At 35.4% G+C, this 18008-nt stretch overlaps 1 protein-coding gene across 1 annotated transcript in view; it reads left to right on the top strand.

The window, feature by feature from the left end:
• Positions 1-4788, top strand: part of LOC122808252 (melatonin receptor type 1C-like) — a 182054-nt gene extending 177266 nt beyond the window's left edge. The window contains exon 2 of the mRNA XM_044079216.1: positions 3983-4788. Within this exon, the coding sequence (XP_043935151.1) occupies positions 3983-4788 (806 nt within the window). The remainder of the gene's footprint in view (positions 1-3982) is intronic.
• The last annotated feature ends 13220 nt before the right edge of the window (positions 4789-18008 follow it).

The following is an 18008-nucleotide window of genomic DNA, read 5'->3' as shown; positions in this document are numbered from 1 at the left end:
GATATTTTATGTGGGTAAAACCACCAGAAACTTAAGAGAGAGAGAGAGGATAACTGAACACATGAGGGACATTCGAAACAAAAAGATTGAAAATTCCCTCTACACTTACAGTATGTCATGTATAAATTTTAACAAATTTATATTTTTTGTTATTGATAGAATTATCCCTACAGAAATGGGAAGTGACATCAAACAAAGTTAGAGAGATTAGAAATGGAATGGTAGTTGAGATTAGATGCCACATCACCACCAAGGATTAATGAGAACTCTTCTTTGCATTGTATATTAAAATTAAAGGCATCTAAGTTATAGCACCGAATCATTAAATAGGTGCTAGGTAACATTATATACATTTTTATATAGAGAATTTAATTCCTTAATTCATAGTTTTCTTTGGTATTGTAATTAACCTAGATTGGCTCTTAATCATCATTTAAGAAATTGGTTTCTGGGGGGTATTGGATTACCTGGTTTAGAATTATACTTCTTATCTTCAATTATAAAGAAAATTAGTCTATGGGCAAATAATTACAATGCTAAATGGAAAGACATACAAGAGAGTATTTGTTTAAAATCTAATAATCAAATATACACACTTCATAATATGATAACTAATAATATTTTTCTTTGGTTATTAAAAGATTATACTTTGTAAAATCAAAACCAACTAATTAACTCATCTTATCTTTCCATGATATCGATTAACTTCAGAAATGTTGTTTACAAGAATCCAGAATATAAAGCATGGTTGTTTTTAACATTTGCTATAGGATATATACACAAAACAATATATGTGCATTTAATGTAGTTACAATGGCTACATTTAAAGAGAAAATTCTAACATATTGGCTTTAGTTGTTGGATAAAGAAAAATTGCATTCTCTAGATTTTATATAAAAAATATAATTTTAATTAATGAAATGCGGTTAGATGTTTAAAAATGTAGATCCTCAATAGAGAAGGAAGTTAATCTAATGCAAACATCAATAAAAAAGCTGTTCCTAAATTCATTGACCTTCTAACCATTTTGATGCATCAACATATTGCAGAATAGGGGCTTCTGTCTAAAATGTATAAGATGATTAAAAATAATACAGAATATTACAAAGAAAATTATAGGAATTATTTTAAATTCATAAATAATTACTATCCAAGTGAAGATGAAAAGAAAATGATACTATCATCCTCTAAACAAACAACTTCATCTTTAAAATCAAAGTTATTTTCTTAGAAATGTATGCATAATGCATTCATCACTGCACATAGAATTGAATTAATGTATAAAAGATGTTGGATGCTGGAGATGTAAGTCGAATCTTAAAGCAGATTGGCAACATATGACTTCTGAATGTAGTATAATTAAACAATTTTGGAATGATATTAACTTTTTTACAGGCTCTGTTTAGTGATAAATGTACTTTAACTAAATCATTAAGATTCTTTAATACCCCAATCCCTTCATATGTAATAAATCACACAATTCCTTGGAGTGTTTTATCAATCTTAAGGAAAATAATCAACAGGAATTGGAAAAGTGAATCAACTCCATTGTGGAAAGATTTTTTTTTTACCATTGTAACCAAAGTTTGTCACATAGAATTTCTTATGATCAAGGAAAGAATAACTAAAACTACTGTTTCCTATAGATCATGGACGAAACTCAAACAACTGCTAAATAAACAGTCATTAATTGTTTAGGAACAAAAGATTACTTCATAACCAAATTGAATTTCTTATTTTTTCATGTATAGTAGATATCTTTGTAAATAGTTGCTTTTGGTTATTTGTTGCATTGCTTTTTCATTTAATTATTTAATTTCTATATATATTATAATGTTATATTTTATCGTTATGCAAAATCTTAATAAAAACATTTAAACAAAAAGCTTCTAGTTCTGCAGATTTGTCTTTACTCTGTCTATAAACTTATAAAGAAATGGTAGGTACCCCACGACAATCGAAGCCAACCTCTTAAAGTCAGTTAAAAAATGTACTTCTTTATTCCAACAAAAAGTAAGTGCTTTTGCGTCTCCAAGGATGCTTCATCAGACTTTAAAACAGTTACAAAAAATTCAAAATCCCTTTAAATACCATTTTCTTTTTAGCATAAGCCAATAAGGGGGCTAATAAAAATCACATGATAAGCACTCTTGTAAATTTCCTACTGAACTAATGCTTTGCATAACCAACCTAGAAAATATATATAAAAAACATATATATAAAAAAAGTATATATATAGAACAACATATGAAAAAACATATGAAAAGACATATAAAAAACACCTTTATAATCCAACAATAGCATGTATATATGTATGTATATATAAATAAATGTGTTTGTTCCTATATATTTCAGAGGCGTAAACATTTTTTAGAAGTACAATAATATTTTTTAGAAGTATAGGAATACATTTTCTCCAGTAGTATATCAGCATAAGTGTATATGAAGCATATGATGTTTAACATCTAGCCTAGTTATTGATGTTCTTATGTCACTAATTACAAATTCTATTAACTACATAGGGTATATATAGGAACAAACAAAAAAGAAAATGGTATTTAAAGGGATTTTGAATTTTTTGTAACTGTTTTAAAGTCTGATGAAGTGTCCTTGGAGACGCAAAAATGCCTACTTTTTTGTTGGAATAAAGAAGTACATTTTTTAACTGACTTTAAGAGGTTTGCTTCAATTGTCGTGGGGTACCTACCATTTCTTTATAAGTTTCTTCACAAAGTGTTTTGTTTGGAGGTACTTTACCCCTGCAGTCTTTTCTCTTTTTTATATATTTACTCTATCTCTAACCAGTACAGAAATCTGAAAAAAAGCCACTAGTCTAGTGGGACTAACATAATCAGCAAAGGATAAATAGTATAAAATAAAATAAATGTATACAATTACTTTCGGAAGAAATCTACATAACTTCCATCACCACAAATGAATAAAACTCACATACACACTCACACACACATACATCTGTAACAACTTGGTATCACTAAAACATCCCATTCACAAAACCAAGCTACTGCACAAGTAAATGTGCTTATGTAATAAATAAATACATACATACATAAATGAATAAATACAGTGCTATATTTCATTAAAATAAATGCAGAATAGCAGTGTAAAAAAGAAAACTGCACAAACAAATAACTAGATTATATATGGAGTATGGGGCATAATAAATTAAATATCTCATATATTAGGATATGGAAATTCATCAAGACTGTCATTCCCAAAACCAAGAGTACTAGATATTTTATTTATTACATTCCAGTCCACCACATATAAAGGTACATATAATGAAAAATGATTGCAGCCTTTTTAACTTTGCATTTTTAATGCATATGCTAAATGAATAATCCCACTGAATACAGGCCTTTTTGACTTTGGATTTGGCTTGTTTTTTCTTAATGGGACCTATCATTGTCATAGCAGATGTCAACAGCTGTAAGCAAACAGATTACATTCTTTGTGATCACTTAATTGTTTTATAACAGCACAGGTAGTGCTACAGGTTAAACCTAGCTTTTCTATGTGTCCATGTAAGTGTCTACCACTGATTAGGTCTTCCCATGTGATACTTGGAAATGGCTATTAATTGTTGTTTATGATGATTTAGCTATTCTACCAAAAATGCAAAGCATTCCTTACAAAACAAATGCATTTCTTACTAAAACGAACAACTGCAATACAAGGAAGCACTGGCATGCAGTGTATTTGTTTTATTGTCTTTGTTCTGAACATACCTGATATTTAAAAGATGAAATATGCAATATAACTCTTGAATTTTTCTTTAAATATATATTTTTTCTGTTCTAGGGAATGTGTTTGTCATCAACCTGTTTGTTGCTGGTCTCAGTGTTGGCATTTTTCTTTACCCATATTTTTTTCTGTCCTAGGCAATGTATTTGCCATCAGCCTTTCTGTTGCTGAGTTCGCTGTTGGCATTTTTCTTTAACTATATATATTTTTTCTGTTCTAGGGAATATATTTGTCATCAGCCTGTCTGTTGCTGACCTAATTGTTGCCATGCATCCGTATCCTGTATTTCTGATTGCCATAATAAATGAAGCTTGGATACTTGGAGATATGCATTGCAAAATAACTGGGATTGTCCTGAGCATAGGTGTCATTGGTTCTGTCTACAGCATTACAGCCATAGCAGTTAACCGGTACTGCTGTATTTGTCACAGTAACAGATATGACAAGCTATACAGTATGAAGAACAGCTATTTCTATTTTGGCATAGTCTGGGTACTGACTGTCATTGTCTTGCTGCCAAACATCTTTGCTGATGCTTTACAATATGATTCTCGGATATACTCATGCACATTTATACAGAGTGTTAATGCATCATGTTCATTGACTGTGGCTGTTGTCCACTTTATTATTCCAGTTTCAGTCATAATCTTCTGCTACTCAAGCATCTGGATCTTACTTATTCGGGTCAAGTATCGAGTCAGGCAGGACAACAAGCAGAAGCTGAAACCTTCAGAAATACGGAGTTTTATGACTATGTTTGCAGTGTTTGTGATTTTTATAATTTGTTGGGGTCCATTTAGCATTAGTAGTTTTATAGTAGGCTTCAGTCCACCTGGGAATCCACCCCACATTCCCACCTCTCTGTATGTGCTAAGTTATTTTATTTGCTATTTTAACAGTTGCCTTAGTGGCATTATCTATGGAATTATGAACAAAAATTTTCGTGCGGAGTACAAGAAGATCCTTATGCTGTTCTGTCTACCTGTACTAAAGTGTAATAAAACATCTCACATCAGTTTAACATAAATACAATAAAAAAGCTGAGACCATCTTTTCAACTTGTCTGGTATGATATTGCAAAACTGGGTCTACTTCAAAGTATCGAAAGACCACTTACTCAAATCCCAAATCATTGAGATGACAGTATCAAAACCACATATCTGCGAACAGTTAAACCATTGGAAACGTTTACTGGGAAAGGAATCATTTGGCCACCAGGACAAAATACACACAACAAAGTGAGTAAAACCCACCAAAATGAGGGCCCCCCAACTAAATACATCAAGTCAGAGATTGCACTACAGAGGGGAATAGGGCAAACTTCCTCATGGTGGCCAAGTGGTTCCTTTCCCTGTGAATGTTTTTGATGGTGGCATCCCAAATTAAACAATATATACAAAAAAAGGAAAAAAGAATTATGGCAAAAATCAGGAAGTGTAATTCCCATAAAGATAGTAACTCTCTCATCAAAGTAAATAGGCGACTCAGAGGTTAAGTAGGTCAAATAAAGCCAATTTTAAAGTTAAGATAACCTCCCCAGGTGAAAGATAACCATAAAACCTATTACTATGTCAGAAACCTCATGGGCAGCACACAGCAATGTGCTGAACTGGTGATTAATGGTGCCACATTCACTGATCCTGGTGATATAGCAAACCTATTTGCAGAAAATACCAGTTCCAGTTTTACTCCACCGCCAACCCCAACTATCCTCTCAAAAATACTCTCAAACTCTAAAACATAACCCCTCCATGGAGCATGTACTGGCTGCACTCAATAAAGCCAAGAGTACAGCTAAAGTGAGCACAATTAACATCCCAGGATACCTCCAGAATAGTCTAAAATATGATTTATTAGGACCCCTGGAGTCATTATTTAACTGTAGTCTTAAACCAGGCTTTGTGCCATGTGAATAGTGGACTGCAAATGCCATTTCCCTTCATAAGTGAGGACCTTCAACAGATCTTGGAAACTACAGACCCATTAGTTGAACTAGTCTTATTTGCAAAGCCATGGAAAGAATTATCATGGAAATTATCAACAAGGACATAGGAGACCTCTAGACTTTGGATCCTTCCCATGCTTTCTGAACTTGATGGACTTCTTTGAAAAGGCCACTAGGGCAATGGATGAGGAGAAATGGTACATATGTTCTACCTAGATCTGGCTAGCATTTGATGCAATACCCAACTTGGGCACTGTCAACAACTTTATGGAACTAGGTCTAAACCCCTTTATAACATTGTGGATAGCTAGCTGGCTCACTGATAGCACCCATGAGGTTAAAATCAGTGAGGCCACCTTCACAAAGAGGTTGTTCGCCAGTAGTGTCCTCCAGGGCTCTGTGTTGGGCCCACTCCTCTTTGGCATCTACTTCTCGGATGTCAAAGTCAATGTCAAAGGCCTTTGGCTGACCAGGTTTGCAGATGATTGCAAACATGAAGCAGTCAATGAATCCTCCCAAGATGAGAACATCATTCAAGTACCTCTGCATAACAGTTGAGTAGAACAAAATCTTAGTATGTTTCTGCCTGCTAACTTAGCAGTGTCAAAGAAAGTAATGGAGAGAATCCTGAAGAGGAAAGCTGGTAGCATTTCCAGATGACATCAATTTTTATGCAAGCAATTGGCATGGGCTCATGACCAGAAAGATTGACAGCCAAACCTGGTCCAGTATTATGACTTGGCTACAAGTGAACTTGACACAGGAATAGCAATAGATAAAGACTGTGGACTTCAACAATGTCTGTGACTCATATATACAAAAAATTAATAGAAAACTGGAGTAAATGGGCAAAGTCCAACACTAATGAACTGAATAATTGCATGGTTGATTGGTTAGACACAGAGGGCTGTGGTAAGATGGACAATCTCAGGATTTGGGAAGTGACTTCTGACATACAAAAGGAGTCTGTTTGGGGCCCAGTACTTATCAATGTGTTTGTCTTGGACATACATGATGGAACAGAGGAAAGAAGTAAGCATTTTGCTGATGACACCAAGGTAGGTGCAGCACTGGATGATATAGGAAAAGCTGAACATGAGCACATTAATGTGGCAGCTGAGGTTCAGTGTGTGCAAATGGAAAGGACTGAATTTAGGCCACAGCAACCACATGGGAAAGGAATTGATAGCAACATAGAAGGCAAGGGATCTGAGGTATTGTCAAACCTCTCCTCCATCATTCCTCCTTCAACCAGTGTCTACTGCTACATTACATTTATCCTCAAAACTACACATATAGATCCTCCCTAATCCTACTTATGAACAAGCCCCAAATCCAAACTGTTATCACTGTATTTATTGAACATTCATCATGATTTATTCATTTCAGATCAAACTTTAGATGATTATTTCCTTACAGGACCCTCCTTGACTTACAAAACAAATTCCTTCCAAAAATATACATGTTAATGAAAGGTGAACAAAATATATGGGTAAGTAAATAGTGGAAAACCCTATTTATAGAAGGATCTCTGTATGGTTTTAATGGAAAACATTCTTATCAACTGAAAAGAGTGAAAATTCATTCTTCTAAGGAACTTAAAGAAATCTACTAGAAAATATGAAGTTTTCCATTTCTAGTTTGTAGATTCCACTACACATTCAAACCCCAAATGTTCTGGGAAATTTTCAGTCATGTGCCAGGCTAATGACAAAAAGACCCTCCAAAGGACCACCATTCAATGTTTTAAATGACATTTGACAGCCTCTGACTTCCCTCATCAGTTCTCAGTCCTTCCCCCATCTCTCAAAATGACATCTTCACTGCAACCCCAGAGCCTTCACATTTAACACTGCCATTTTAGATTAGAGCCATTAAGTGAAAAAGCTACAAGACTCACTAGATAACATTCCATTAGACTCTCCAGTAAGAGATAATGGACTTAATGTGTGTTAATGTTAATTTAATGCAGTTTGATTACTTTTGTGCAAATGTAAATTTGCCTATGTCAGAAGTGATAATTCAATAAAGGTGTTTAAAAAATGGACTTTACCCATGGTACACAGGACTCTGTAGAGAACATATTCTTGGCCCATTTCTACACCTACACATGCAGTGCTTCACAAACACTACTATGGCTACCATCTGGAAACAAGCCATAATAACATCAATGTTAAATTAATAGAATCCCTAATATATGCAGATTTTATCATATTTTTCAGTTTTACAAACATAAAGGAAAGTTCTTGAAAATTAATTTTCTGACAAGCCACATAATGTCTCTGAAAACAAAATATGCTTTCTAGATAGCAAGCTAAATTTTTGGTCAGGTAGAATCCAGCCACAGATGACATCTTCTGGATTATAAATAGAGGCCTACTCACCAGAACTATTTTTATAACTTTAGCCAAAAAACCTAACTTAGCTGACCAATTCTAAAAAAACTATAACAATTATCTTTAGTGCATAGCTAAAATTATCTTCCAACCCAGCTGCCTCATCCATTTGCAATAAACACTCTGAATCTCTTGTAACAGAGTCTCATTTCAGGTACTCAGTTATCTGGTTGGATCTTTTCTTTAACATTCCCATTAACAGCCTCTACACATCCACACAACATGCCTTACTAATATAATACAATACATAGCTAACTCCACAATCATATGCAAATCTGACAAACTGGCACATCCTCAAACAATTACTTAGGAAGCTTTAATGGCTTTGTAACTCACATCTCATGCTCAGCACCCCAACCAAAACATACTTATTTTTTCCACAAATTTCTATCTCACAAAAAAAAAAAAAAAAAAATTTAAATCCTCTCTCCTAATAATTCAGTCATTAAAGTCACCTCTTAGCAAATTGTTAGGGATGATAATGGATGATAATCTTAAATTTGACCTGAATATACAAAATTGCATTAAAAAAAAAATCACAAAATCTAGGGATGCTTTACAGAGCCAAAATGTTCTCATCAACACAACTAAAATTACACTTGCCACTACTTACCTCCTCATCTTGCTACTTTATGGTGTTCCCATCCTTACTAACCTAAAAGCATAACAAAAATCAATACTTAAACAATGCCATAATAAAGGGGCAAAATCTGCACCTAATACCCCTTTCAGAACTCACCACTGTATAGCCTAAATTGGTTAGAACTACCCAATTTACTAACATGTACACAGCTTCTTACCACATATAAAATTATCCAGAAACCATGTGCTTGCCCTGAAACAAAGGCCATTCTACACAGCTATGTTCCCTAGCAGTCATTATGGTCCAATGACAAAACACTCCTCTGTCCGCAAACCTATCCAAATTTGCTTGGCATGGTCTATGCTCATACCATGTTGATAAAGCCTGAAACTCCTTACCTGTATCCATCTGGTCAACACCTTTCATCCAGTCCTTTAAAACCATTCTGAAAGAATTCCTATCCAAAATCTGGCTCTGTTCATGCTCAACCCCAGGATAAACGGTATCCATAAATATGAACAAGGAGCTATTCATTCCCTACCCAGTCTTAATACCCTATTTTCATTCACTTCCTTACTTCAAGCAGTTTCTCTACCATGACTCTCTTTCTAAATATGTTATAACCATGTTTTCTTCTTTCACTTCATATTGCAGTTCCTGTTTATATTATACTAACTTACCTTTAATGTATTTCTATAAAATAGCTAAAATGTCTCTAAATATTGAACCTTTGTCATACAAGTTGTATCTCTTTTTAACCAATGTTTTTGCATCATGTCTAATTTGGTATAATTATTTCAACTGTGGATGTTTTTGCATTATTTTTGAAGATTGCAAATTTATTTTTCATAAAATGTTTTTGCAATACTTTGGAGTTTTTCTCCCTGGGTTTCCACTGAAAATGGGCACCTATACAGGCTTTGCCTGCAATCAAAATGTCATTAAATAAATAAATAAAACATCAATCAAAACCTGAAGGTTAATAAGATAAATGTAACAAAAAAATAATAATACTGTTGTATTCTACATGAAAAAAATATCCAACTTTCAATTTTTGCATTTTTATATTTTATTTTTTACAAAAGTTGTATTTTGTTGCTATTTTATGATTTTGCTTTGGATGTATATGTTTTTTCTACAATAAGCCATTTATTTTCAACTTGTCCTTATTTCTTGATGTATTAAAACTGCAACAGAAAAAGGAGCTCTGCTTGTTTTGCTATAATACAGCCTACCTGTCATAGCAGCAGCTTCCAAACTCAGCAGAACATCCCCTAAAACACTTCAATAACATTGATAGATGTACAGGTAAGTATTAGGCTAACTATTTGATGGATCATTTTAAGCCTAGCCAATTTTCTTTTCAAAGGTGAAAATCACACCTTGTACTTTGTGTTTGTAAGATAAACAACTTACCATTATACCAACCCTCCCAATTGACAAAGGAAGACAACAGCACTAAGTAGACTTATGCTGACATGCATGAATCTGCACACACACACACACACACACACACACACACACACATACACACACACGTTGACTGATGTGAGATTAGAATCCTTACCTATCTAGTTACACAAGTGAGAGAACACATTGCTTAATGCTAGTACCAATGCAAGAGTCTAAAATGTGCCACTGATGTTTTATAACATTGCATTCATAGGTTCATAATAACCTGAAGTCAGAATTAAACCCTATATGTTGGGTTTGAGAGGCAATGGGCTTTCATCATTATGTCAAACTCATGTAGAACCATAGATTTCAAAAGAAAAAGTATAGTTGTGTAAAATCTTACAATAACAGTAGACACTCTTTTCTTTACTGTTGCAGTACTCTTCATATAAGGGATGTCCTGCCCAGAGCAGCCAGACACTTGGCCAGTATGAAAAAGCCTAAAAAAGATCTTGCATGTGTCACATATCACATTTATGCTCCCCACACAGAGCATAAGGCATAAAAGGGACATACAGATGCAACTACCTAGAACTGAATTGCCCCAGAAGAAAACAGTTGCCAGAGAAAAGAAACTCTGTTATTTTTAGTAACTTAGTATTAAATTCCACATATTATTTTGATATATGTCTTATATTATTGACTATCACTATTAAAACCAATACATATTTTCTAGGCTGGGAAACAATTAGGCACAATGTATACAAAAGTCATCTAGAGCCAATGTTCAGAGTGCTGGGTGCCTATCCAAACTTACACTGTTTTTATATCAACAGTTCATGGTTCTGCTTAATGCCAACCCGATTCTCCACAAGCTAGCTATTCCTGGTAAAGTACAAACATTAAACTGCATTTTGAGTGATGTATTTAGTAACAGATGTTTCTCATTGTTTTGGGACCTATAAATCCATTTTAACATACAAAATTCTTGATAATCAAAGATAGAAAATTATTGTAATTGGTATAGTTATATGCTTGGTACCTCTCTATCTATCTGTCTATCTATCTATCTATCTATCTATCTATCTATCTATCTATCTATCTGTATAACTATCTATCTATTCAGTTTGGGTTAATATCCTTATCACCAGGTGTTGAGCAGGGTGTACAGGTAAGGACTGCTAAAAACAAGTTCTCCAATTCATGGCAGAATATTAAGCTGCTGTGAAGCTCAGAGAGTAAAAAGTAAAGGAACGCCATTTATAGGCTTGCTAAACAGTGTAAAATTAAAACTTCAAGTAAATAAATTAAAAGGTATTATGTGTGAGTATGTTTCTATGTGTATGTGTGTGTGTGTGTGTGTGTGTGTGTGTGTGTGTGTGTGTGTGTGTGTGTGTGTGTGTGTGTGTGTGTGTGTGCCAGAAAGTGTGCGAGTCTGCTTGCATGTATCAGAGAGAGAAATCACTGACTACAACAGACAGTCCTTTAGGATGTTTCTTTTAATTAAGAGAAACCTTGGCATTATTGCCTGAAATTTAATCAAAAATGATTTATCCAGAAAAAAAGAAACAAGCAGCAAAATTAGGGATAGTAAAAGGAATATATGTGTTATGTGTGTGTGTGTGTTTAGACATTTAATACTTACATAACTTAAATTGTGGAAGTAAAATACTAAACTCAACAATTACATATACTACATTAATTAGGTGGAAGAAAAACTTTACATACAAACTGTAACAAATGACAATTCATGGTGGAACAGATTTTGAGCACCTTCATTCTTTATTGATGAGCAGAACTTCTTCAGAAAAAATGAGAACACTAAATAAAATGAATAATCAAATATATATCTCAGTCATGATAATTAAAATCATAAATAAAATAAAGCAGCCAATTAAAAAATGTTTAAAGTACACTTTAGCCAATAGTGAAAGTGGTCTATCAAAAATGTTTTAAGAACACCTTAGCCAATAGTAAAAGTATTAGGCAATTGTAGAACAATAAAATGACATAGTAAAGAAGCCAGGAGGGGTTAAAAAATAACTATCTCAACCAGCGTAATGCATAAATATATATTAAAAAAACATAAAAAAAAAAATTAACAGGTGGCCCATTCTCTATGTACAATAATGCCTACCATGTGTTATTGTGGGAATAATGCTCTTCCATGGGTGTAGAGGCTCTATGCCTGAGGTGTCATGCCTCAGAATACCACTAAGCATGCGTTATTTCAACAATAACACTCATCTATTCAGGCATTATTGCTTGCATAATTATTGCTTTCTTCTCTGTCTCTTTCTTTATCTCCTATTATTTTCTTCTGCATTTCACATGCTTTCTTAGCATAAATAACAGCATACTTTCTAGTTCATAAATATGAATTTCATACACTGTAGTATTTAGGCTTGTAACTGCCAAGTGCTTTAACACCTCTGCCATGCTCATTAGTATCCTATGTCCAACAAGCAAGCCATTTGCTATCTGATTATTATTTAGGAGTCTGCAAGTACCTTTACCCCATTGGTTATATTTCCTCCAGTTTTTTTTTTCTAGAGTCTGAAATTCACTCTTTGAAAATAAATACAGTGTGCCTTTGACAGTATTCTGATAAATCCAAGTAATGACTTAAGACTATTATTTTGCTAGGGCTTTATAAGATATGTACCCTTAAATCATTTTGTCATTACAGAGTTAATATTTTCATCTATATCAAATCTATCTTCAAAGAGTAGTTTTACTGTTATTGTCTTTATCATTATAACACTGCTGAAGATTCTCATCCTCCAGAACAGTCATTATAAGAAATCAACCTAACTCTTCTGTCTTTCTTCACAGTGTTAGACTACTGTCTTAGGCACACACTCTTAAACATGTTTCAGTGTTAATATTTCACTATTACAACTCTCAAGCAAAAAGCCAGTTAATGGGACTTGTTAAGACTTCCCTCTTTTTTTTCTCATCAGTTCTGGAAAAATAGGTTCATAGGTTCAGAGGAAGCTACTAGGCTAATGGCCCTAAGGCCTTTACAAGCCTAGTCATGTAAAGAAACATGTACCTAGTTGACCATAGTTAGATTGTCATTGTTAGCCGAGTGATTCTGTGATCAGCATCGACTACCCCTGTCCATGAGGGACATAGATGTCACCCCCAGGGTGAATTTACAGTCATCTATCCAATTGTCAAGGTTGCGCTTAAATAGGGTCATTGAGGAGTTCTGCTTCATGTGAAGTGGGAGCTTATTCAGAGGAGAGGCAATCTCTGGGAGATATATCTGTCTCTCCAACATATTCTGTTAATGTCACAGGCTAGGTTGAGATTCCTGGAGCGAGTGACTCTTTTTTTTCTTTCTTCATCCCTCAATAATTCTGAAAATGATTCATTATCTCCAGAAAAGTCATAATTTTTTTTTGCTATTGTTATCTTCAAACACACCATCACTAGGCCATGTCTCCCTATTCTAGTAATATCATCCAAAGCTTCCATTCTCCTGTTTCCTAAATGTTTATTTCCCAGATCACCAGACATGACTTATACCTAAAGATAATCATGAATTATTACCAAGTAATTATTCATCTGTTTAATGAATGTTGAAATCATTTAACAAAACATCACATATACTGAAATTCTTCATGTATTATATTAAGGATGAATTAGGAGAAATGATCACATCTAACGAAAGAGTAATTGGGCAATAAAAGGAAAGCACTGATCAGACTGTTTTTATTTTCTTTCCTTTCCTATCTCACACCATTGTAACATAGAGCTAAAAGCTGATCAGAATGCTATGTTCATATAGAGGATTACAGATGACCCCCCCCCTATTTGTACCCAAGAGTGCCTAAAGTAAAAACAATACTTGAAGACATCTGCCATGTGAAACATACTATCAACTAAAGACGTGCATATAACTACTTTTGTTCCTATGGGATACAGATGTTTTTTTCCCAGAGTTCTCCTTCTTTGACCGGTAACAACAGTTTTTGTTTTTTAAAGGTGCAACCACATTTTTAAAATCACTCTTTATTGTTATACTGACAACAAGGTGAAAAGCAGATGGTATTTGTTAGAATGAGTGTGCTGCCTGGATTTACAGCTCATTTGCTTTTCACCATCGTAGATAACTTTTATAATCCACAGTCTGTTGTCATATGTACTATGTAGTGATGTGGCTAAAAATGCAAATAATGAATAAACAATGCTGCCACTTGCAAGATGCCTTAAAACCATCAGCATTGTAGAATAATGTCTGGATTTATGAACAGTGGTCTAGAAGGCTCAGCGGAAATGGTGCATCTGTGTAATTTTCTGTAATTTAAAGATAATAATTCACAAAGTGGAGGTTGGGGGTTACCATAATAATTCAGGTGTTTACCTCACAGACGCAAAGTACAGGATCTGATTCTCACCTTTGGTCACTCTCTGCTTTCCGGTTAAGCATGTAATAGTCTGCAGACTGATTGTCAAGTATTTACCTATTTATCTATGAACATGTGCACTGAAGTAACAATAATCCATGTATTATTTTCTGCTGAAAGACCAGTGCACAGGAAATGACACAGAGGTCTGACATGTAACCCCTGCACAACTGCATAATCACTGCACAGTGATGTAGACAACAGCGCCTAAGCTGTCCATGGGGCAACTTCACAGGATCTACCATGGTATAAGTAGGCACCACACATCTCTGGAGATAGTGAAGAGATTAAAACAGCACAGCAAATATACATGATAGTCTTTAATGTGAAGTAACAGATCCTACTAGACAGAACACAATATGTGTAAACAAGTATGCAGGGTGCAGTGTTCACACATGTGACACTGATATCACAAAACCGTGAAGTAACATATGAATCATGAACACTAACAATAATATGCAGTGACTGTGTAAGCAGCAGTACAGGTAAGTTTGGTGGAAAAGACCCAAAACACATATGAACCTACGTGATCATATAATGGCATAAATGAAGCAATAAGCAGTGTAACGGCACTGATATAAACAACTGGCTAGGAAGCTTGACAGGCAAGCACGGTTCCACAAAAGGTATGACAAACTATGCCATGGCCTGGAAATAGATGCAGAACAAACTGTAGGATATGCTTAAAAATCCAAGCAGTCCCAAACTGAGAAGCATATTTTTTTGAAAACATAAAATAAGAACTATTTAAAAGAACTATTTCTGTGTACTACATACCACTATGCACAGGCCAACATTGATCACCCTTCACCTCCACCCTATCTGTTGATGACAGCCATGACATGTCTTGGTCTTCTGTTGCTATACCTCTGTCTCCACCATTCATTTTTTTTCATGAACAAAAGGTGGTGGGAATAAATATAGCAGAGCACTCAGTGCTGTGGGAAGAAGAGGCAGTACAACTGAAAGCTCAGAAGTATAGTCATCCTCTTTATATTGAATCACAGATACAAGCATGACTCTTCCATAGTCCATGTGGGTGTTAATGATCTGAGGCATATCTCTCTTGACTATAGGAAGTGAGACAGGACTGAGCTCACTGATTATGTCTCTCAGGTAGGTATGAGACTAGCACTGATTAGCAGGCTATCCTCTCCAAGGTTGATGCCACGTTGCCAGCAGAAAATGACTGATTTTAACAACTGGCCTAGCTTCTGGCGTGAATCCGGGGGGGGGGTGTACAATTGTTGATGGTTTGGGAAGACATGGCTGACAGACCACGCTGCTTTGCTAGGGATGGTCTGCAGTTGTTTCCTCTTGGCTTTTGGATATTGTCAAAGACCTTTTCCTCCCCAAAGTGCCTTTATTTAGACAATGCTAAGCTGATAAACCTACCAGTTTAACTGAACCTATTTAAGAATATCTGAAGGTGGTACTGCTCCGTGCTAGAAGTCTTAACAAGAAACTCCACTCCCTGCAAGCTTTCCTCTCCCTGGAGAGTATAGACATCTGTGTAATATCAGATACATGGTTTAAAGTCGCTGAGTGTACACCAGCAATGCAAGGATATAATGCCTTTCACACCTTTAGACCAGCTACTGCACAGCAGGGAATTAAAGGGGGAGGAGCCTCAGTCTATATTAAAACCAACCCCACATCCATACTAGTTAAATTGTATGAACCACTGGGACTCATACATGTGCAACTCACCATAAACAGGGTGTCACACCATATCCTTGCAACCTATAGGTCTCCCTCCATGTCCCAGGAAACCCATACTACCTATCACAATGTACTAGAATCCCTAACTATTCAACCCAATACAATATTCATGGGGATCTCAAATACCCCTCTATAGATTGGGAATCCTACACCACTTCTAATGCACAAGCCCAGTGATTCCTAAACTTTGTTAATGCCAACATTCTGGAACAGTTGGTCCATTCTCCTACCAGGGGTACAAACATCCTTGACCTTGTACTCACCAACATGGGGGACCAGTGTTCCTCACCCAGTGTAATGTCTTCCTTCATCAGATCTGATCTTAAGGAAGTATTTCTTGAAACAAAAATTAAATCCAGGGATCCTATGAACCCAAAAATCTTTAGGAACTTTTCCAAGGCTAACCTCTCTCTACTAAGTGACACCTTGGCTAAATTCCAAGCACCCCCAACCCCAGTAGACACCATAGCATATGCTGAACTATTTACAAAATCTCTGTACAGCCATATTTATAGCTGTATAGAGCATTTTTTCCCAATCATATTAATAACAAGACGATCTCAAAAGGCAAGCCACTCTGGTGGAATCAGAATATCAAAAACAAAAGGAAAAAAAAGGAAAAAAAATCTTGGCCAAGCGTAGGAGGAACAAAGCCATACCTACTAAAAGCCCACTGATGAACCTAAACAGGCAGCTAAGAAGGTTAATTAATATTTCAGTGGCTAAATTTGAAGACAAAATAGCTTCTCATGCAAAGGACACTCACAATGCTTTCTACAGCTATGTCCATAACCTCAGAGGAAATACACAACAATGTGCAGATCTTATAATTAATGGCATCACACACACTGAACCAGAGGCTATTGCCAGCCTTTTGGCTGACAGGTTCAGCTCAAATTTCTCCCCCACTTTCCCTGATAGTCCAAAGTAAATATCGCATAGCACAATCACTCCAACCATTACTAGGGAAAAAGTCACTGATGCACTTTCCAAGGTCAAAAATACTGCAGCAATGGGTCCTGATAACATCCAAAGATGTTTAATAAATAGCAGGAAACATGACTTCTCTGGTTCACTGGAATCACTTTTCAACTGAAGCCTTCATTAAGGTTTCGTGCCCAAGCAATGGAAGATGGCTGCAGTTATTCCTTTGCACAAACAAGGTCCAGTCACTGATCCAAGTAATTAAGGGTCATAAGTCTTATCTGCCTCATTTGTAAGGCCATGGAAAGAATCATTATGGACATGATAAATCAGGACATATATAACCTTCGAATGCTGGACTAATCAAAGTTTGGCTTTGTTAAAGAAAAGTCATGCCTTTTAAATCTGGTGAACTTTTTGAGAGGGTAACCAAGGCACTGGATGATGGTAAGACTGTGCACACAGCTTACCTCAACCTGGCCAAGGCTTTTGATACAATACCCCAATCAGGCATTACAGAGAATCTCACTAATTTAGGTATAAACCCTTTTATTACCCTCTTGATAGCCAACTGGCTCACTGATAGGATCCAGGAGGTCAAAATAGGTAAGGCCATCTCCACCAAGAAGCCAGTCGCTAGCGGAGTCCACAGGGCTCAGTACTGGGCCAGCTCATTTTTTGGCATCTGTTTGTCTGAAATTGAAACAAATTCTAAAGGATTATGGCTGACTGCATTTGGAGATGATTGCAAAATGGGGGATATCATTGGCTCCCGGCAGACACTAGCATTCTTCAAGAAGGTCTAGCTCTGATTAGCAAAGGGTGCCAAAGCCATGGTCTTAAACTCAATGCTAAGAAATATATAA

This window comes from Protopterus annectens, chromosome 8.part0, assembly GCF_019279795.1.
Source record: "Protopterus annectens isolate FY-2018-M chromosome 8.part0, PAN1.0, whole genome shotgun sequence".
NCBI lineage: Eukaryota > Metazoa > Chordata > Ceratodontiformes > Protopteridae > Protopterus > Protopterus annectens.
Note: the sequence above shows the minus strand (reverse complement) of the source record. Positions and strands in the feature narration are given on the sequence as shown.